The sequence below is a fragment of the Gavia stellata genome, chromosome 7 (genome assembly GCF_030936135.1).
Source record: "Gavia stellata isolate bGavSte3 chromosome 7, bGavSte3.hap2, whole genome shotgun sequence".
In the NCBI taxonomy this organism is placed as follows: Eukaryota; Metazoa; Chordata; class Aves; order Gaviiformes; family Gaviidae; genus Gavia; species Gavia stellata.
Genome location: NC_082600.1, coordinates 23960444 through 23982438, shown reverse-complemented (window position 1 = coordinate 23982438; position 21995 = coordinate 23960444). Strand labels below are relative to the sequence as shown.

General features: G+C 37.1%; 1 protein-coding gene across 1 annotated transcript in view; it reads left to right on the top strand.

Annotated features, from left to right (window-relative positions):
* Positions 1-21995, top strand: part of TSHR (thyroid stimulating hormone receptor) — a 69576-nt gene that overhangs the window by 10453 nt on the left and 37128 nt on the right. The window contains exon 2 of the mRNA XM_059819716.1: positions 15870-15941. Coding sequence (XP_059675699.1) covers positions 15870-15941 — 72 coding nt within the window. The remainder of the gene's footprint in view (positions 1-15869; positions 15942-21995) is intronic.

Sequence of the window (21995 nt, the reverse complement as noted above, 5' to 3'; positions counted from 1 at the left end):
TAGTTTTCTGCATCCTCCACTGAGGATTTTAGACAATCTGGCAGGCAGAAAAAATGTCTTTGAAAGGCTGTCACTGCATTTTTAGTACTGTTCTGGATGCCCTTTTAAAAGAGGTTACATTTTGAATGTCCATTTGCATACCAGTTGCACTTCTCATACCTACCTGTATTTAACTTGCATTGTCATCACCACAAGTCAACTCCAGGTCATTCCTTACATTCCTCAAACAGGAAAAAATCAAGCAAATTACATTCATTATTTAATTAATTGTCTATATTACTGTCATTTGTGGACCAAAACCCTGTAACTGTGGGCATTGTACAAGGACAGGACATAGATGGTTCTGGCCTCCAAAAGTAATGTAGGACTGCAGATAGATATAGACAAACATGGGCATCTGTAAGACAGTAGAAAGCTGTATATTTACATATATAATGTATGCACATTTCTGGAATAGGGTTGTGTTCTTTTCCCTAAGGTAGAGCTCTGCCACTATTGTAATTTATAAATGAAAAACATTTAAGCTAAGCGAATATGAAAACAAAATTACTGCTTGTGTGTGTTTTCAGTAGAAATTCAAGCAGTTTTGAAGTAACTTCCCATGTAGTTTTATTTCTAAAAGTTCTTTGATGAACCTTAACAGTATTATGATGAATGTTTCTTTACATTTCCATATGTGCTTTTAATGTTTGTCACATGTACAAAAAATTAGGTTTCAGAGATCTTTCTGAATTTTAAAGTATCTCTGACTGTTTATAAAGGCCTCTGAGGTTTTTAAAGCCTGTCTCCTTAATGTCACATATGGTGTCAAACTTTCTTTGTCTCAAAACTAGATGTTGCTTTTCTGTTCAAATGGAATAGCAGGAAAATTCTTAATTTTCATTTGAAATGTAAAGAAAATTATTAACTAAAGCATGCTGTTCTATAATCCCTGCTTAGCTAGTCACATTCCAGTCAATTTCCCCCCTTCTTCCCGAATAAACATACAAAGATTTCTTTAAAGGGAAGTGGTTCAAGTGGTCTGTAGTGCAAATATGACCTACTGAAACATTTTCACAGTCTGGGAGAATGGCCACTGTACTCCAGCAACTTTTTAATCCATATGTCTAACTCATCCAGAAATCAAGAAAATTAACAAAAAAAAGTTGAAAAAATGCTGTAATCATATGCAAATGGCAAGAAAGAAAGGCTACATAGAAAAAGAAGGCATCATTTTGGTGGAAAGGGTGAAGATTCTCCTCTTGTGGATCTATGGTACCAATTTTTTTTCCTGACCACCAGAGAAAAGGTAATGCTGTTGCTCAGAGTTGTGATTTTGCAATCAGTATAGATACACATGTTCAGAATTACATCAGGAGCAAACCTTTTCTTCTGTGCTACACCAATTTCAAAATTGCCATCAGGACTATCTCAGCCTCAGTTGAATGCATGCGGTCATGTTCAGGTATGACAAAACATTGTAAAGGAGATAGCTTCTGAAATAGTCCTTGAATAATTTTTTTCTTTGTAACTGAATTTACCCACCAAGAAAGAATAGAATTATTTCTCTAATAGCTATGTTAAGCTCCAGACTTTCATTTTTTTAACCTTTGTTCACTCTCTTGTTGTGACAGAGACTTCCCCTTTTCCCAACTTGCATCAATCCTTGTGGAGGAAAGGAGAGGAATTTCACCACTCAGAGAGTTCTGCAGGAAAATTGTATTTCATATAGTCCTAGTTTCTGTTACCATTTGTGGAAACTCCCTAATTAAATGGGTAAGGAGAAAACTGCATTTTTTTAACATGGAGTCTTTTAAACTATTTTGGTGGGCATTTCCTTTCTGACTAATGGGTCTGAGTTGAAAGCAGCTTACTTCATTAGTTCCTGGGAGACAAGTGTGTGTACTAACTCTTTGGAGTGTCCTGGAGCATAAAAACTTAACAGTTATTGTACTGGGGCATAAAGAAAGCTCCATCTCACCCAAGATCCTGTCTTGAACATTCACCAAAAGCAGATACCCAGAGCATAGGGTATGAATAGTCTTATATACAGGGATCTGCTGCAGCTGAAACTAGCAAGGGATGTGAAGGGTAACAAGAAGGACTTCTGTAAGTGCATGGTCAGCAAAAGGAAAACCAAGGAAACTGTGGGCCCACTGTTCAGGGGAGCAAGGGACCTTGTGACAAAGGATATGGAAAAGGCCTCAATGCCTTCTTTGCACTGTTTTGTTTGGGTTTTGGTTTTTTTCCATCTGCTCCCAGGCCTCCTAGGTCCCTTTGCCCGGTAGCACAGCCTGAGGAAATGGAACATTACCTGCAGTAGAAGATAGACTAAAGAAGCACTGAAGTGTACTGAACATACAGAAATCTATGGGACCAAATTGGATGCACCTAAGGGTGATGAGGGAGCTGGTTGATGTTACAAACATCATGCACATCTTCCATTAAGGCAAAAAGGAGGATCTGGGGAAACACAGGTTGGTGGCTGCCATGTAGTTATTGTTTGTATGCAAGTCATTCTGTACCTTTGAACATTCTTCTGCAGGTGCTATATACACAACCAGTGGCAAAACATTTTTCTTTATTTTGTTCTATTATTTCTGTCTTAATAATTCCTAACATTCAGTTTGCCTTTTTGACCTCTGCTGAGCAGCTGGCAGCAATTACAGGCACTTAGTGGTCCTCTGATTAGAAACAATAGTAGCCAGCAATTACAGCCTGTTCTTACTATCATTCCCTGTAGGAAGTGAACCTCTTCTGACTGATGTTTTCTGAAATTCCATGGTCCCATTTGAACTTTCTTTGCAGCCATTTATAGGCTCTTAGCTTGATATTTCAGAAGCACAGCTCTTCTCTATTATATTCAAAGTACATGTTCCTCTCGTGCAGATGGAGCAAGGTAGTAGGCTGTTTGGAAAGGTGACCAGCAGAGATCTGCCCAGAATTAGTTAACCAGAATAAATCATTGTGATTTTTAAAGAATATTTAAGTGTGAGCTGAGACTGATAAGACCTTTAGAATTGATCATAATGAAAGTATGCCAGTGTTTTTAGTAAAGTATTATTTTTATTAGTAATTATCAGAAAAAAATCTAGGCATGAAATATTCTTTCACGCATGGGACTCTCTCTTAGATACCGGGACTAAGAAGGAAAACCAGAAGAGAAATCCTCACTATTTCTACAGAAAAACTGGAAGATTGCAGTACTAAAGACATTAAGCAGAGAAATCTAGGGATCCAGTGAAAGGTATAGAAGAAAGAAAAAATAGGTAAGAGGCATAGGAGGTCAGAGCAGAGACAATCTCTTTATGGTCTGTCTTACTAGCTGTGGCTGAAAGATAGCCTTAAAAGAGTTTTCATATTGTGCCGTTGAGGCAGTTTAACTCTTTCCTGAATTATACATAATTATACAGTTAACATGCTAGGTTATAGTGTTAGGTTTCATTTCAATTACCTTTACTGGCTCTTTAATCTCTGTATTTAACTGTCTCCTTGTCCGTGAGAGAAAATAGCTCACACTTTCCGTGTTGTGTGACTCAACCTTTCTTCTTAAAAATTGCCGTTTAAAACGTTGGTTTTCCTTAAATGGGGGTATACTAGAGGTAATTGCTGTATACTTTGGTACCTTTGTTTTCATTTCAAAACGAGTTGAAAAGATTTCCATGAAATTACTCTATGATGCTTTCTTTAGATCCAGACAGACCACATTCACTTTCTTGAGATCAAGAGCGAACTAGTCTTGTTTTAGCATGTGTCAGCAGCTCGTTACCTTTGTTGAGGTTTAAATTGTAATGAATTTACTGTAGGTGCTATCATTGCTTCTACTTGAGTCAGTAGCATTGGATTTTGGAAAATCCTGGATATCATTATTTCCCATTGACTTGGGTAAGGTATTAGGGCACTGTCTGTGTTGCAGAATCTTGAATAGAATAGAAGCTGTTGACATAAAATGGGCTTTTTGCAGATGGGACTACTTTTAATTCTTGAGTAAATCAAGATACTTTTTCTACTCTCTAAAATTTTGGCAACTGTTTGAGAGACACTTAAGTGTGGTTAACAAGCTGCTACACTATTAGCAGCTTCACAACTAAATTTGTTAGTTTTTTCAAGGCTTTTTCATGTGTTTCCTGTGAAGATGAGGATGTGTAAGGGCTAAGGCCAGAAGAATACCAAAGCATGTTTGAAATTTTTGAGGAACTGAGATTGTACTGCAAACTACCCATCCCTGTTTTGGCAGATCAGCATTTGACAGTAGTTTGTCTGTTCTACATGTGAAATTATTCCATCACAGTTGGTAATGAAGGCAGATCATTTAGATTTTTTTAAACCACTTCCTGAAATGGTCCAGTTTTCCAAATATGATCACCTTTTTTAGACTGTTTTGAGGTTCTGTAAATGCATGTTATGGAAAATATCAAACATTTATTGATTTTGCAAATACATAAAAAGCCTGTATGAGTCAGATTTGGGAGAAGTTGCCTTCTTAACTGATACCAACAGAAAACATACTATTATTAGCTTTTTGCAAAATACTCTGTGAACAATTGCTTAGTAGTTACAGTATTTTGTAATATTTAAGCTTTTTCTTTCCTTTTACAGTTATACCAGTAAGCTCTGTTTCTCAGTTCAGAAGGCTGTTGTGTGCTTCTGAAGTGTAATGGGTTGGAAATTTAATGTCAAAAGAAAACAATGTAATGAAAACTGACTCCAGTAGCAATTCAAGATTCAGTGTACTGTAACACTTACAGAATCAGTCTGTTAAATGACTGTTGAAATCCTCTCCTAAAACAGAGTTTTTTAACTCTGGTGTAAAACACTTTTTTGCTACCAAAACTAGTCATCTCCACAGACAAGGAAGAGATAAAAATGAGTTTCTACTGCCATATCACCATTGTCTTTTGTGACAATGTGCAGTATTCTCATTTAAGTGAACCTCTTCTTAGCATCTATAAAAGAAGTATTTGCAGTCCCTCTGCTTTTCTGTTGAGCAAGCTATGTGTGTAGTTAAAGCATACTGAAGTAATGCTTGCTTCTACTGGGAACGGGAATGGCTTTTTGGTTTGCGCTTGTGCAGTTCCCAACCCTGGCTGGGTTTCTGTGCCATGACACAGGGATTTTAAATGTTACAAACATACAGGAAATGCTACTGATACTGATACAAAGACTGATAAGCAATGAAAAAAAATGTATTCAATGTTCAAAAAATACTAGTTTGATTTTCAGTAATCTCTCTGGTCCCCTACTGTCACTCATTCCTGTTCTTCATCTGGTCACTTCATTGGGTTGGTGTGTGTGTGTACAGTAAAGCAGTGCATAGTCTGTAAATAATTTCAAGAACCCTTAGAACAGTTTTGTCTATGACTCACCATTGTGGTTATGAACAAATAATTTCATTTTAACATTTCACTTTAACTGAGAGGATAATACATACTAATTTTTTGGACCTAGTGTATGTCAACATGCAGGATTTTTGTATGTCAACATGCAGGTTTTTTGTATGTCAACAGCAGGATTAAAGAAGTAATACCATGTCTTTTTAAGCAAAATATGTAGGTAAATACAATAACATGCATCAGATTTTAAAGGAAATTTTAAAAGTACAGATTTTTGTAAAATGCAGTATTTTGGAAGCATTTTATGTTGCAGCATGTGCATAAAATTATTTAAATGATTACCTGAAAGACAAATGATAAGATATTTTAATGGATTTGTTAAGTATAACAGTGTTTGGTAGAGAAGTAATTATTTATTTCAAGAAAGCTCAAATCTGGTTTTGGCTTCAGAAATAGTTAAATACTTTTACAAATGAAAACAACTCAGTGTTGTTCGGAAAATGAACTAATTGCAACTAAAACTTTTTTTTTAAGAAGTGTAGCTGTTTCTTATGATAACCTACAGAATATCCAGATATTGCCAAAGGTCAAGGAAAAAATCTTCCAGTTGTGAGAAATGTGGCCAATGAATAGGCTGCATGTCTTTGTTTGGTATTTACATGTGATGTCTCATCAGGTACTTGACTTTTACTTTCTTTTTTTAATGCAAACCCAGCAGTTATACACTGGGTTTACAGGTATCCTGTGTACTGTTAAGTGTATTAACAATTTACTTTGAGGAATGGGAGTGATATCTTAAACTGATATGAATTGAAAATTTCAAAGGTAGCTCCCGGTTTTGTTCAGAACTCATTTTATGGGTATGTTTGTAGAGCTTGGAAACACATTTCCCAAAACAAAGCAGTTAGTTAGCTGATTTTTAGAGGGTTTTTTTTTTAGTTCAGTATTTTACTTAGTAATTTATTGTCTTTTCAACTTTATTTTCTATTCAACTTTGCCTTGAATAAGGAGAAAATATTTAAAACAGTTGATCAATAGTCTTAGTGTTTATACATAAATGCAAATATCAATGGAGAAAATAATTTTTATCCTTCAAATGTTAAATACAAAGGCCTTACAAAGATCTTATCACTATGCAGGGCAGTTGTGTATGATTTTTATAAAAAATTGTTTTAATTTGGCATAAGTTGAAGTGTGACTTGTCACCATTTTAAATCCCAGTATTTTCCTTTAGATCCTTTAAATTGTATTGGCCTTTGCTGCTTTTTCTGAGAGAATATTTTGTATTTGAAAAATAAATTTAGAAAACAGAAGGCAAGTGATTTAATGATATATCCAGATCAGGATTTTACTGAGTCACATTTTAAATGCAACTTTAAAATTAGCAGTTATTTCTTCTCATTTCTTAGCATATACAACTGTGTTATTGCAAGGATATTATTTAATTTAAATCTTCCACAGAAACTTACAAATGCACATTGAAGTGTGATCTTCACTGTGATGGTCTTACTGTGACACCCTAGAAATACTTCTGTTGTTTGCATTTTGTATGGCCACCTTCCTTTAGCATTGAAATGTATACTAAGCAAAACATTAAGCCACTATCTAGTTTCCTATTTGGTTTTTCTTCATATTGTAGTGGTACCAATTATGTTTTTACCGGCTCAGCCAGCATCCTTCAGCGGTTCTCTGTATTAGTGCAGTTCCTCACAGGATTCTTCCCTATCACATTTTTTGCAGTTCACGGTATCTCAACTATTTAGGATTAAATGCCTCTGCATTGTAGGTATTTAAATGGCACACTTTCTTCAGCACTGACAGTTCTGAAGTCTCTTAAATGACATTAGCAACCTGCTGTTTTGCTGGTAAATGGAAGGTAACATTCAGCAGAGCCAGTGCCTCCTGTCAAGTCTTCACTTTTTACTCAAATCCAGCAAGAAGCACTGGGTGATCACACATTGAGCAAGAATAAGCTCTGACCTTATGGATTGGTGTTTTCTGTTTGCTATATATTAGCAAGTAACCAACCTGAATTCTTGCCTGTCAGTCTGACAGTGTCCATATGCACCTCATTACATAGGAAGAGGATATGTTAACACCAAGAACTTACTTTCAATACAAACTTGTCCCAAATGCCGACCTGCACACTCTCATTTTGAAAGGCTCTAGTATTTCTCTAATTTCTTAGGGCTGGGCCAGTTTTGATGTAGACTTTATGTTATTCTTTTGGACTGCTGGTTCATTGTGGGAAAGTAGCTATGTAGTCTTCTAGCAAATTCAGAAGTGATTTCCTACTTTTAGAGTTACTTTGCTGTGCGAATCTTTCCCTTGCTCCTACCACATTGGTAATACTAGCATTAGGCACTATGGGTGATTGTCTTCTGGTAAACCTACCATGCGTTTCACTATGTGAAATGCTTTATAGCTATTTTTGTACCGCTGAAAGACTATGATGCATTTATTTTCGAATAATAAAAAAAAAGTAATATTTTTAAGTTTGTTTAGTTTGCGTTGGGTTTGTTGAATATAAAAAACTAGAAGTTAATGTGTCAATAATTGTTTTACCTAGCCATTATTTTAGCTGTCGTAGTTATTGCTCCTATAAAAGCTGAATGACTATTCCTTGTTATAATTTTGTCAGAAAGATGAAATTAGTATGCAAAATTACTTACTTTGTTTCACATATGGTCAGGTTTTTTTTCCTGTCTTTGTGGAAAATTCTTCATTAAAATACTTCTAGCTATTGTTGCCATGATTCAAATTATGGATCATGTCATTTTAATCTGAAATGGTTTGGATGCTTCCTATTTATTTATTATGTTTTGTAGACAGACATTTAGAAAATATTTTAAAATGAAAAGGCTGAGTTTGTAAAATATATATTTACTTCCCTAATATATCTTACTGAAGTAATATCACAGATACTGCTGAGGATGTTGTTGAAATCATGTGTGTGTGTATATATATATGGTTAGACATATATTTACATGTTTCTTAACATAGAAAAGGTGGAGCTGTTTATATTTGAGGAAAACGTTGCTTTCACTTGGATTTTTCACTGACTATTTGCCTTCAGGTCCTGCTAAAAGATAATGTCCTCTCAGCACTGGCATGGTCAACTAGATGCTTTTTGCTTCCTTATTTAGGGCTTCAAAGTAGCTGCAGGGATTGCTGCAGACAGGCTGCAACTGAGCAAGAAGGGTTTCCTTCTCTGCCATTTACTGGAGCATGAGGTCAGGTCCCCTGTTACAGATGATTTCTGTGAGTCTGGGTGCAGCAGTGGTCCATGAGAAGGGATGGTGCGACCATCGAGATCCAGGGAGTAGATTCAAAGTCCAAGAGATATTAAAGGGGAAGAAAGAACCATCTAGCCTTGAAGTCATCCAAGAGAAGAGACTTGTTTTCCAAATTTGTATGTAAGGTGGAGTTCTTTGGTAGGCTGTTGGGCACTGAAATGATACAGTGTCAAGAAAAAGTGTCAGACTCTGGGGTAAAATCTAGTGTATGTAACAAATGGTACTTTAAACCAGGTGCTACATACTTCGTACAGCTTTCTTCCCAGAGCAGATTTGGGAAATCTAATGCAGCATGAATGTTGAATTAAGCTAATAGACATTGGAATAAATAGTTTAAGTGAACAGTTTAATATTTATAGTTAGGCAAATATTTCCATTTGCATTACAATATGTATTTTCTCATGGTGTGTGTTCATTTCTTGATTAAATGAAGGAGGTTGAAAACCAGGGGTTGTTTTTTGTAAGGAATTCACACATGCAAAGTTTAAAAGTATTAAAAAATCATTCTGTGTTGTTATATTATGCAGAGCAATCACGCAAGGTACCTGTAAGGTTATGTGGAAAGATAGTAACTGCTCCCCTAAGATTATCTGATCAAGGACCTTGTCAAATGGGATGCTAAGGAAAAGGGAGGCAATAAACAAAACATACAGAGACACAGACCTCACAGAGAAACAATAACAAGAATGACAAGAATGACAAAACAACACAAAGACACCAGCTTGGTCAGTTACACTAATTGATGGGCTATCAAGAAACTGCAGGCATCACTTTGAAGAGGGGCCAACCTGGACTTTGCAACTGATAAGGATGCAGACCTTGGGGGTCCTGGATATTGGGAGGAGGGATTGGTGGAATTATGCAAACTGATGAGGCAATGTGCAGGGGAAGGGAGTCACTGGGAACAAAGGAAGAATAAACAGAAAGGGATATAAAAGGGGTCAGTTACACATGAAATGGGGCTAGTCAGTCCATTTGACCGAGCCCTGTGCCTGATCACTGCAGTCTGTCCTATCTTCTTACTAAATCCTCATAACATTATCTATTATGTGTAGTCACGGTTGAAGTTACATTAGATTTTGCTGAAACATAATATTTACATATAATACGAAGGTCATATTTAGATATGGTATGAACCTTAATGAAAAGAAAGTATAGATGAAATCAGAGGAGGGGAAGGAAGACAGCAAATAAAAGGCTTGTGCAGGATCATGCTGAAGCTCCATCTCTCCCAGTCTCCCGCCTGCAGCTGTGACCAGTAAGGTATGCCCCATGAAGAGTATATGAATAAAACAAACGTGCAGTGACACTGTCCTGGAATAGTCTCTCAGTTACAGTTCATGGTTCATGCACTTTCTTAACCTGAGAATTTGTATTTTATATGTCCAGATGTGTTTTTATTCCATTAATCTGTCCAGTCACTTTAGAATCCAGTATTTTTACCATTTCCTCTGGTACTGTCCCATCTCAGAAAGGGCTGAAAGGAATGTTTTTCATTTTTCCACCACCCAGGTCCCTGGCCAGTTTACCAATATAAGTAATTTGATTTAATTTCATATTAATATGCTAGGCTGTACATGAGGGAGAGCTAAGAAGTGACACCCAAACTGTCCAGCCACTTCTGCCAACATCTAACAAAGACTATCCCAGTTAAATCTACCATCAGAGTCCTCATGCAATCGCGCCCATCTCTGTCTCTGCAGCTAAAAGTGTTTGGCGTCTTCATTTACCACTTTGTTGTGTGGGGTTTTTTCTGCTTTGCAAACTCAGGTGATAGACATGGGTGTTTAGCCTGATCTGGGCTTGGTATAGGGTATCAGAGAATGAGTGGGAGAAAGTCATGGTCAGCATTGTTGAAAGAAGGAATGCTCCCTCCCACCAATCTCTCACAGGTGACAGATAGGAAGGACACCCTTCTGCTGCTGCCCTGTCTTGATGAACAGAGTCTCATGCTTGGGAAACAAACCAACCCCCAAAAACCCCACAACAGACCCCAAACTCTTGAGAGGCTTGTAGCTAAATGCAGTTGTAAAAATCTTTTTAAAAGACCAGTGCTTTTTATAAATGTGTTTAGTGTAGCCTTCAAGCTATTGGAAGAACTTCAGCACTGAGTCAGGATTCATCAGCAATGAGAAATAAAGCTTTCAAGTGATTTACCAAGTAAGCCAGAGAGCAACAGAAATGTTTTCTCTTTAGATTTTCATATATTCTATCACACCTACATCTGTAAGTTCTCACTCTAATAGTATTTTGGCTACTTGGTGCACGCTATTAGTGCTAGTTATCAGATGAATAGGTGTAATTGAAGTGGACGTATACCTTTCCTACATTTTCCCCTGGATTTTTTTGGCTTTAACACAAGACAGTAATAGAAATGAAACAGTCAAACATAAGCAGGCAGAGACTGTGGCAGTTACACGTACACACGGATTGCCTGTACCTCTCAAATGGAAAAACCCTTGATATTTCTCTGGGCCTAGTTCCTAGGTACTTCTGATATTCACCAATTTCAAATGTTTGAAAATGGTCACCTGTAAGAAATGATATACCTATAGAAGTTTTCAGTTTAACCTCCTTATATGCTGAACACCGACTTTTGTAAGTCATAAGACAGATTCTATTCTTGTGCGTATGTGCGGTCGAAAGAGAACTGGGATTACAAACAGTTTCATTTGAATCTTGCTGTAACTCCTTGGTACTAGTCTTCCTCTAACTGTATTTAGCATTCAACAAAATAATCAGCTATGCTGCAATTCTGACTTAAATGCCCAAGTGGAAGTGAGGAACTCCGGGCTTCTGAGATGTAATTATGGCTTTGCTTAACATTAAAATAGAGGGCTGTTAAATGTATAGTCAAGAACTGTAATCTGTATGAAGAGTTAGTAGTGTTTCATATATATGGGCAAAGCTTTTCTCCTATTTTTCTAATCTTGATTTATTAGTGGAATATTTTTGTGAAATTGTTTTTTATTTCTATTATTACCTTGTGTCATGGTTTAACCCCAGCTGGCAGCTAAGCACCACACAGCCACTTGCTCACTTCTCCCCAGTGGGACAGGGGAGAGAATCAGAAGGGTTAAAGTGAAAAAACTCGTGGGTTGTGATAAAAACAGTTTAACAGGTAAAGCAAAAGCTGCCTGTGCAAACAAAGAAAAACAAGGAATTAGTTCACTACTTCCCATTGGCAGGCAGGTGTTCAACCATCTCCAAGAAAGAAAGAAAATTTTAAAAACTTCAAACTGACTTTCTGACCTATGAAACTGGGAAGTGCAAACTAAATGTCATCCTATAAAACTTAAAATGTTTTTCTGAAACATTTTCAAAACAACTCCTTTAGCAACAATGTGATTTGTATGCTTTTGTATCTCTGCAAATATTGATAGCATGTTTGTAATGAAAATTACCTCAAACTTTGGGTTCTTCTTTTTGAAAGATTTTATGGAAAAAAGACTGAGGATTTTTTCTGGATTTATTGAGGCTTTTAATCTGAATGAGAAAATAAAGGTAGAAATAAATGGTAGTACTCAGGTTAGCACAGGAGTAATTTCTTCATTAAATGGTATTGAACATTCCCATGTGTATTGACTTTGCCTTAATATAAAAAGGAAATTAAGTGAGCCTGTTAAATATGTAAGTGCTTATAGTTACAGTTTTTCTCACTTGGATAACTAATGCATATTTTCCCAGTAAAGTTTTTTCCTTTATTCTGAAAAAGCTTACTGTCTTCATAAACATACTGTGGCTGGGTGGATACTGGACTCACTTGCTAAATTTCAAATTGAAACATGCAGGTTTAAAGAAAATTTCTAATGCATGCGAGAGAGGAAGAATCACAGTCCGTTAATATAATGAATTCTCAATTATTCATCATATGTTCACACTGTATGTTACGGTTGACAGGCTGGAAGTCCTGACCTGGCTTGCCTTTCTTGTTTCTGGCTTTGGCCTTTAAATTCCAAAACTTGTTGCTTTCCCAGCCTGAAGAGTGTATTAACATAGTTGGTAAGCTTGTGATCTTTATATGCAGTTAGACCGAGCTAAACTAAAGCTAGTCTGTTTAAATTACTCTCATTTTTGATCCATCATAGACTGTTCTGTTTGAGAATTTTCTCAGCCTGTCTTCTTCCCACTCCAAAGAATTACTGTCCATTCCACAGCCTTCTGCATACCACTGGTGCCTGGTGGTCCTCAACCAATAATTATCCAGACTCACACTTGGGAAACAGGGACTGAAGCAGTGATTTTTTTCTGCAAAGTTTTAAATTGCTTTAGGAAGTGGCTTAAAATTTGCAGTAATGTATCAGCCCACAGGTTTTTAAAACTCAGAGAGAACTGGAGCTTTGCAGGTGATGGTACACAAAGGCTGGCTTAAAAGTTTGGCCCTGGCCCCAGACCTGTTGCATTGACTGCATTTTATGGTCTGCACAACCATTGGCTCTGTGAACCCAGTCAGCAATCTGTTAAAACAGCAACTAGTTGAAGAATGGCAGCTAACAAACACCAATTACTTTGTCAGTATATGCTACATGCTATTATTTAGCATCTTGTTTATGTGGCAGGTGTATTAAATGAACTTGGAGCCTTCTAGTTTTGCTGACAATTTCTGATACTGTTTCACCTCACAACTAAGCTTTTGTCATGAAATGGGCTATTTCTTCTCTTCTTCTGCCTAAGATTTCTTTCTATTTATACTTTACTGTCTCTCTTTTCTTTATGAGTCCATTTATAAACATATCCTGTACCCCATATGGTTTTTTGTCATATTGCAGAATGTTGGTTTATCTTTAAACTGTAGCAGATGATAGATATGAAGAAATACGATACTCCCACTTCCAGCCCATATAATAAATTTACCAGCCATTCAGTCAAAATATAGCCTTTAAGGCTACGTTTCTTCATTGTGTCTATTCTTGAGATAGTAGGAGCCTTGTCTAGAAATTTATAAATGCAGAGTAATTTCATAATACAGCAACTTTGATATAATTAATTCATAAATATTATCCAGAATTTCCAGGCTTTTCTGACGGGATGTGTAAATTTCAGGTATGTCAATGAAAGAGTAATGCAAGCTCACTTAGCTCATGTGTAGCTCATGAATGATGTGTCTGACTCTGTTATCTGAAAAAAACGGAGAGGGATGAATGTCTGACATAAGAGCAGGAGGTCAAGAAGAGACTTAGGATGGTGTTTAAATCCTTGCTTTTCTGGAACATGGAATTATGCATGGGTGGTAGGTTAAGTACTAGTTTCTGTAATGATTGGTGATGGGAAGTAACTATCATGTGAGCCAGCATTTTGTCGGTGAACAGAGGACCAGGGGGATATAAGAGAGGTTAAAAGTGAGCTTGGATAGTTGGAATTGGCTTAAACTAGGTTTTTCTTGGCTTCTCAGGGAGAAGCCTTAGGACTGCTTTCTTCCCCTAATGCAGCCTAAGATACCATTAGCCTTCTTTGCAGCAGGGGCACATTGCTAGCTCATGTTCAACTTGGTGTCCACCAGGACCCCCAGGTCCTTTTCTGCAAAGCTGCCTTCCTGTCAGTTGGCCCCCAGCATATACCGGTGCATGGGGTTGTTCCTCCCCAGGTGCAGGACTTCGCACTTTCTCCTTGTTGAACTGTGTAAGGTTCCTGTTGGCCCATTTCTCCAGCCTGTCAAAGTCCCTCATTCACGCTGTTCTACTTTAAGACTTGTTAAAATCTGTCTGAAACCAGAACTTCCTCAGTCATCACTGTCAGCTTCCTAAAAGGCCCGGAAATACAGACAGGTGTTAAAACACAACAGCAAGATCAGCAGGCTGTGCTGGACTAAGCAGCTGGTTTTTACAAATATTTTGTCTAGGACTGTGATAATAGAAGGAAGCAGTAGTATGAAGTGGAGGCGGGAGAAGGATGGGAGAGCAGTGGTATGGGTGTCAAGGTGCTATGGGTGCAGGGGAATAGGCAAGTATACCTCTGGACCAACTGACATTCCCCTGGTTGGGGGCTTGGTGGGAGCTGGGTGGATTGAGGTCAAGATAAACATCAACGCAGTGTTGGAAAAATACCAGTTTTTAGGTTCTCCTTGCTCATTCTTGTAACAAGTATAGAGAGTAGGGGAGGTATACTTCGGAAGTAGACAGAGCCTTCCCCTGGGATGATAGGAGTGTACATTCTCTTAATTTATATTTTTACTCAAGATGGAAGTTTTAAGAATTTCTACAGATATTTTTATTTCTTCTATGCAAGTTCCAGAAGCTTGATAAATCTTAAGATGATAATATTTTTGTCTGTGTAATCAAATATAATTATTATAATCAGATGCTTCACATTATGAACCAGAAAACAGAATTAGGAAATCATCCTAATTTGTTTAATTTTTTTCTACTGAACTGTTCTTAAACAGCAGCTATGGGAAAAGTTTATAATTTGTTCTTGATTATTCTTCAGACTATTTATTGACTGTAAATTATGTAAGTGTATTCCCAGATGTACTGGAAAACCAAAAATTATCTCATCCAGCAATGACAGTTTGCAACTGTAAGTTTAACAGACATTATAGGCTAATTTTCCAAAGCATTTCCTCATTTTTTTGGAGGAGTCAATCTGCTAGAGATTCATTCTGTTAAGAACTTGGCTGTTGATAGGTATCTCCCTTAAATATTGCCTGTTTTTCTGACACCTCCTGCAGATGGGTAAGATACATAATTCTATTCTCTCCTGAAGTGCATCTTTAACTGGGCTTAAGCTGAAAAATAACAATGTACATGCCATCCCCACATCAGAGGTTTAGGGAGAAAGAATGTGGTATTTATTTCAAAGTATATGGAGAATTCTGTGGCAGTGGTATGCAATTGCTCTAATTCAATTTTGGCTGGTATACCTGAATTTCTTGCTCGGAATGAGGGAAGGGATATCTTTGTGGAGTCTGAAATTATTAAAAGAATGCTTATACTCATTTACTTATACTCATTATACTTCATTTACTTCAATGGGCAAATATGTTTGCTGGTCATGCTCTGGGGATTTGGAAGGTCCCTCATTACCACTGAATGCTGAGTTCCTAGGAGAGACGATGCAGAAGGTTGTAATTTAGATTGATGGAGCACACCAAGCAAACCAAGCCACATAATGAAACAGGAATAGAAATGAGGCAAAGATGGAAACATTGGGAAAAGGGAAGATAAGAATAGAGATATTGGAGGAGAGCTGGAGTTGTTTAGGACTTTTTAATGTTAAATTGTACTTACCAAAGGATATTAACTGCAAACTTTTATTTCTATAGGAGGTTTATGGAGACTCATCTAAGAACAATTCCAAGTGACGCTTTTTCCAATCTCCCTAACATCTCTAGAATGTAAGTTCTGTTTCTGATATTATTCTTTTAGCTCTTTTATTAAAAATCACTTTCCTTCTCCAGAATTCTGTCTTTGTGTATAAAATCTTCTGAAATGAAAATATTCTTGCACCTTTGCTACCTCACCGCTTACATTTTAGAACTGCAAGTAATCATCCCATTGTTTATAACCTGAACCAGCTATAGGAAGGCATAGGAGGCGTTTTTGGATAAATGCACACCATTATTGGAGTAGATGTGATAAATAAGGCTAGAAAACTCTTTTTTTTTTTTGCAGTTCTCAAAATATGATAAATGGTTTCATTCATAACAAATGAACATATGCTATTGCTGGTCCTGGTTAAAAATTTGTTTCTAGCTCCCAGCATGATTTGTAACTCATTTCATTGGAGACCCTGTGGCATTTCTAGACTAGGGATGGACTTTGACCAAAACATTAGTATTTGTGTGATGTGAGAGGAACTTATATTGTGTCACTTCCTTTGTATGTAAACACTTGCATGGATACAATCCGTAAATGCACAACCAGCAGCCTCTACCTATTTGTTCCATGTCAACATTTGTCCCATTGAAAGTAGCTACCCTTGCACCGCACTGCTCATTGATGTGAGCAGTCTTGAGATAAAGTTGTCCTACCTTTGTTTCTTCTTCTTGGTGGCTGGCCCATGATCTATCATCCTGTGCATGGCTATTTGATGCCGAGAACTTCTCTGCCATCTCCCTATTCACTCCCTAGAATCAGTCATGTAATTTAGAAGGGACTTCAGGAGGCCTTTAGTCCACCACCTGCTGGAAGTTGGGACAACTATAAGGTCCAACCAAATTGCTTAGGGCTTTATCCAGTCTGGTGCTCAGCTTTTTTTTGTGTCCACTGTTAACTAAATAAACCACCTCATTCAGTAAAAGGCTCGCATTTTTCTTGTTCAGCCTTTTATTACTTATGTAGCAATAGGAGCTCTTCTTGTTGTCCTTGACATTCCTTGCAAGTCTCAACTCCAGCTGAGCTTTGGCTGAATGGCTGAGATGGACTATTATTTAAGAATTCATGAAACAGGACTTTGGGGGGACATGGAGGTCTGCCTAATTATATTTTATAGTTTCATCCAGGTCTACTCAAGTAATGACTTTCTAAAATCCTCATAAGTAATTGTTCTTGACTATCTGCAGCCTCATTTACCATCTCAGTTTAATGAGATAGATGGTGTATTGCTTTGGGGTTTTTTGGAGGGGGGGAATGTCTCTCATATGGCATATAGTAACATATAAACCTGATAAACTTTGTTCAAAGCAGAGTTTTATTAAATGTAGAAGGATGTCAACTCTTTGGCTTTCTGTGACACATAATCCATTGCTTAGATGCTTTTCAGGTTTTAAAATTATCAAATTCTAGTATTTATGAATTTGTAAAAGCACAGGTGTTCATCTGAAGAATTCAGTGAACCCCTCTCTAAAGATGCCTAGCCACTAAAAACTTCCAGTAGCCAAAAGGCTGTTACACCAAATCTTCCTAACCTTCATGGCACTGGAGGTGAAGAAGGGGTATTCACTCTTCCTGTCTCTAGATCACTTAGTTGCCTTGTAGGCTAAGGACATGTAGCCACCTAGTCTCTCTCCATGATCGTTAAGAGTCAATGACAATCTTTTGCCTATACTGTTTGGTAGTAACATGGTAACATAACCACTCTGTGGCATGCTTTGATCACATTTCAGTTGAAGAGGAAAGTTAAAATTACAAAGACCTTATGGCCTTGAATGAGACAAAGAGGTGCTTTTTACACATCTTAAGATAATATGTTGGCATCCATGTCAGTTTATTTGGTTTGTGATTTCAAGGCTACCTGGGGAAAACAAATGTCAATATCTTCCCCAAACTATTCTTTAAAGAGAGTATCTGAATACGAGTTTTACCTTCCCTCTACTCCACATTTATGCATAGGCAATTAGCATAGGTACTGTTGAATATAGCAGTAACCTACCTAAAATCATGACCTTATGCGGCAGCATTACACTTTCTCTCCTGCTGTGCAATGCCTTCTAGATTACCACATTTCTCTTTCTCTTGTTAATTTTTAAAAGCCCATGAAGAGTAGACAGCGGTTTAAATTTGAACAGTGTCAATGCCCTTCTGGATTTTTCTTATAGCATTATTACTACTACTACAAATCATGAACTCACACCTTCTTAATACAAATTTTGGGTTAAGGAACCAGTACTTGTATTTTAACTACAGCTCTTGTGTGTATGTCTTGGCCTTTAATGTACCACATGTCTCATTTGCCTCTCCCAGCCCATAATTTCCATCAGCAATGAAAATTACCAGGTCATTCCTTGCTTTGTAAACTCATCTAGAAAATGTTCTGAAGTTTCAATAGGGTGATAGAGACTGTGTTTACTGTTCCAGATATAGCACTTCATTTTGCTATATGGTTTCTTCTATATAATTTCTACAAATAAACCTTTTTTTCTTCTGTACTGAATAGAAAATTTAGTTGTCCTCTTTATGAACCTTGTTTAAACAAAAATTTTAGAGCTACTATTTCTTTTAAATGAATGCATATCTATGTACTCTTGATAGCCAGAAATAGAGATTGTGCTGCTTTGCCACAGGAATGAAACAAAAAGCATTTCAATGAAATGCTCAAGTGCAAAGCTAATTCATGTCATAAATGCATCAGTGCACTGAAAAAAGAAGGTTTTATAAGGTATTCAGATGCAAGAGAAATTTCTGGTTTACATCCTTAAAGCTGCAAATACATTAAATCTTGGTAGATGGGCTTCGCCTGGTATTTCCTACTGACTTAGAACAGGTTGAACATTCAGTATTTTTAAGGTCAAGGATAAGGAACCTTTTTCCTGGGCTCAGGATGATGCTTTGGGGTCACATTCATGAGTACCTCACAGACACCTGACCTGTAGCTCTCCGAGCAGTTTTCTCCACAGCTTCTCCACGCAAAGTAGCATCCCCGCATTGCACAGTGCTCTCTGCCAGCAGCCCCGTGCAGAGCACAACATTTCCTCTGTGCACTGTTTTCCTCTGTGCAGCACAGTGGACACCCCGTGCACACTGCTGTCCCACAGCCAGTGCCACCACACGGCTCCCCACACCTAGCATGCATCTGCACCGCAGTGCTCCCACACCTCCCCGCTCCCCAGTGTCAGCCCATACAGTACAGCCCCAACTCAGGGCTTCAGTTGCTTTAGCTGCTCCTCGTTGTCCTCTCATGAAGTATCCCACACGTCACTGAGCTGCCCGCCATCAGCAGCAGAGGAGAACAGGGGCAGCCAGTGGGCAGCAACACAGCTACACAGGGGATGCTGAGGCTGAAAAAAAGCAAAGAAAGGCAGAGAGAGGGAGAAGGAAGAAAACAGGGCAGGGAGGGGGCCTTGTGGCTACTGCCACGTGCTGATCTGCTTTAAATCCTGTGTTCTCAGGCTCTTTCTGAATGGGCAATGGTGATAAAGTGTTGTCTGCAAACAGACTTTCTCTGAAGCTGTGCCTTTGGTGTTTCAGCTATAACTGTATTCGCAATGGGTGTTGACGGCATTTTGAAATCCTGCAAATTAAACACAGCTGGTAGGGAGAGGAGGTGTTGAATTGTAACACGCCTTCAAAATGGGAATTTAAACACACTTTCCCTCTTCTTCTGATACAACTACTTCCAGTTCTGATTGCTGCGATTTTCATTTCTTACATTTAACATGTTGTATTACGTGTTCATTAGCCAGAGCCAAAGGTTTTTGGAGGCACACTGAACACCTGCAAGTAAATGTTTATGCACCATTAATACGTGTTTTTGTTTGACATTCCTGTCTCAGAGGAGATTTTGAATGTGTCTGTGTGGTTTTGGGGTGTTTATCTGGATGACACCAAAGCAAGTAAAACTACTCATTTCCCTGTCATCAATGATGATGTGGTTTAATTAATGTACACAAATACATCTGCTTATGGAGCAGAAGAGTGGAGGTCAACATGCAAAGAAAATAAGCCGTTTCCTTCCCACTTTTGTCCCACAGCTGAAAGATACAGAACTATAACTCAATCAGCTCCAAGCCAGGCAGTATAGTAAAAATGTGACATGCAGTGTGGTGGGAAGGGACATGGTGGCTGTAGGAGTGAGGGAGGGGAGGAGGAATCCCTGTTGCCACTCTTCTGCCTCTTCTCATATATGAGAGAAAAGGACTTGCCTGCCTGATGTAAGGTGACCCATTTTGATGATGGAGCACACAAAAAGTATTCTCTATTTCCTAGCCCCAGCATGAGGATGCAATGTTTGTTCATTATCTGTTTTTAATTTCATTTTCTGTCAAGCTGATTTATATATAGCTGTTTGCTACATAGAGCAACTTTTTTTTAATGTGTCATTGATATAACCTATCTTTTGGTATGTTAAAATGTAAGCTCTGTTAAAATGGAATAATTCATTTTCTTTTAAGATTGAAACTCCAATTTCCTGGGCAATAGACATTTATTGCTTACAGGAAAACACAATTAAAGCATCTCACATAAACATCTAACCCTGCAATACTCAATCACAGAGGTACAGACTGGAAATACTTTCTTTCTTGTATTCCTCTTTTATTACCTTCCTTCCTTTTGGAAGAGGCAAATAGCTTTGTAAAAGCAATATTACTGTAGAAAAAGAATCTGCTGGTCAAACAATCTCTACTAATTACTTTTCTGGTATCTTTTCAAACACTGTTGAATACATCTCCAAAGCGACCAATAAAAAGTAAATTTCGTGTTAGAAGAGTCAAAATTAGTTCAGGTCTCTGGTCTGGAGAGGACATAAATTCCCTTGGAACAGTTAGTAGTATTAGTCATCTGCTGGTTGTTAGAGCATGCGCTGGTCACAAAGTATTCTTTCCAACTTTTTTTAAAACATTTTAAGTATTTTTCAATATAAATTGAAAGAAATAAAGATTTATCTTCTTTAAAATTTCCACAAAAAATAAAAATCTGATCCATAATTGATTGTATTAAAAAGCCCTCCTGGGTTAAATGATCATATTTTAATTTGTTATTTACTATTATTACTCTTAATACTGTCATCGGAAAAAATTGAAAGAATGTTAAAAATCTTCTCTGTTTTGTTTAAGGAACACAACCCTATTAGAATTGATGTAAAATACCAGTTGGATATTTTTTAAATTAAGTATGATTCTAGGTCTTTGCAGGTCTACTGATTAAAGAGGAGGAAAGGCATATGATATAGTCTCTTTATTATTACATTTTATTTGATTTTGACAGCTAAAATTGACATCTAAGACTCTTCTAGTCAATTTAATTTTGTGCATTTAAAACAATGATCAAGTTGCTCAGGGTATGTATAAGCATGCAAAATATTAAAAACTGAGTAACTTCGATCAAGAGTATCAAAAGATAGTAAATAATAATAATAATAATAATAATAATAATATAATAAGGCATTCAAATTATTTTAAAATATTTATAGATTACAAATGTGATATAAAATATTATTAGAAAAGTAAATAAAATACAGGAATACATCTTTTAAATGCTATTCCAACATTAATACATTTTGAAACTCAGAGATATTTTGAAAGACAGAATCAGATAATTTAACCCAAAGAGTAATAAGTCAGTCAGTTACTCTGAAAATCTGCACTAGTTAGTTGTATTGCAACTTACTCACACTTCAAAGCCTTTGACAGTAGTTCGAGTATTATCATCCTCCTAATGATGGTGGAGAGACTCCTTAGAGCCATTTTCTCATCACGTTCAGTAGATCACTAGTAGTACAAATGTGACTCAGTCTAAACAGTGTGCAAATAAATATTTCTTAAGCTTGCTGTCTGGCTTTGCTTCTGAGATACATTACTCCTTACATCCTTTACAACATTCACTGTATGGCTACAGTTTCTCTCTAAATTCATGTTAGAGCACATTTTTTTCCTCAGCAATATCAAAGCATAAGTTGCCCTGCTGATCTGTTTCTCTCTAGAGAAATTGAGACAGTTGTTGCAGTGATGGCCCAAGAACCATCTTTGTTTCTTTCCTTCTTTTTTAATTCTTCAATACAGAGAAATATGGCA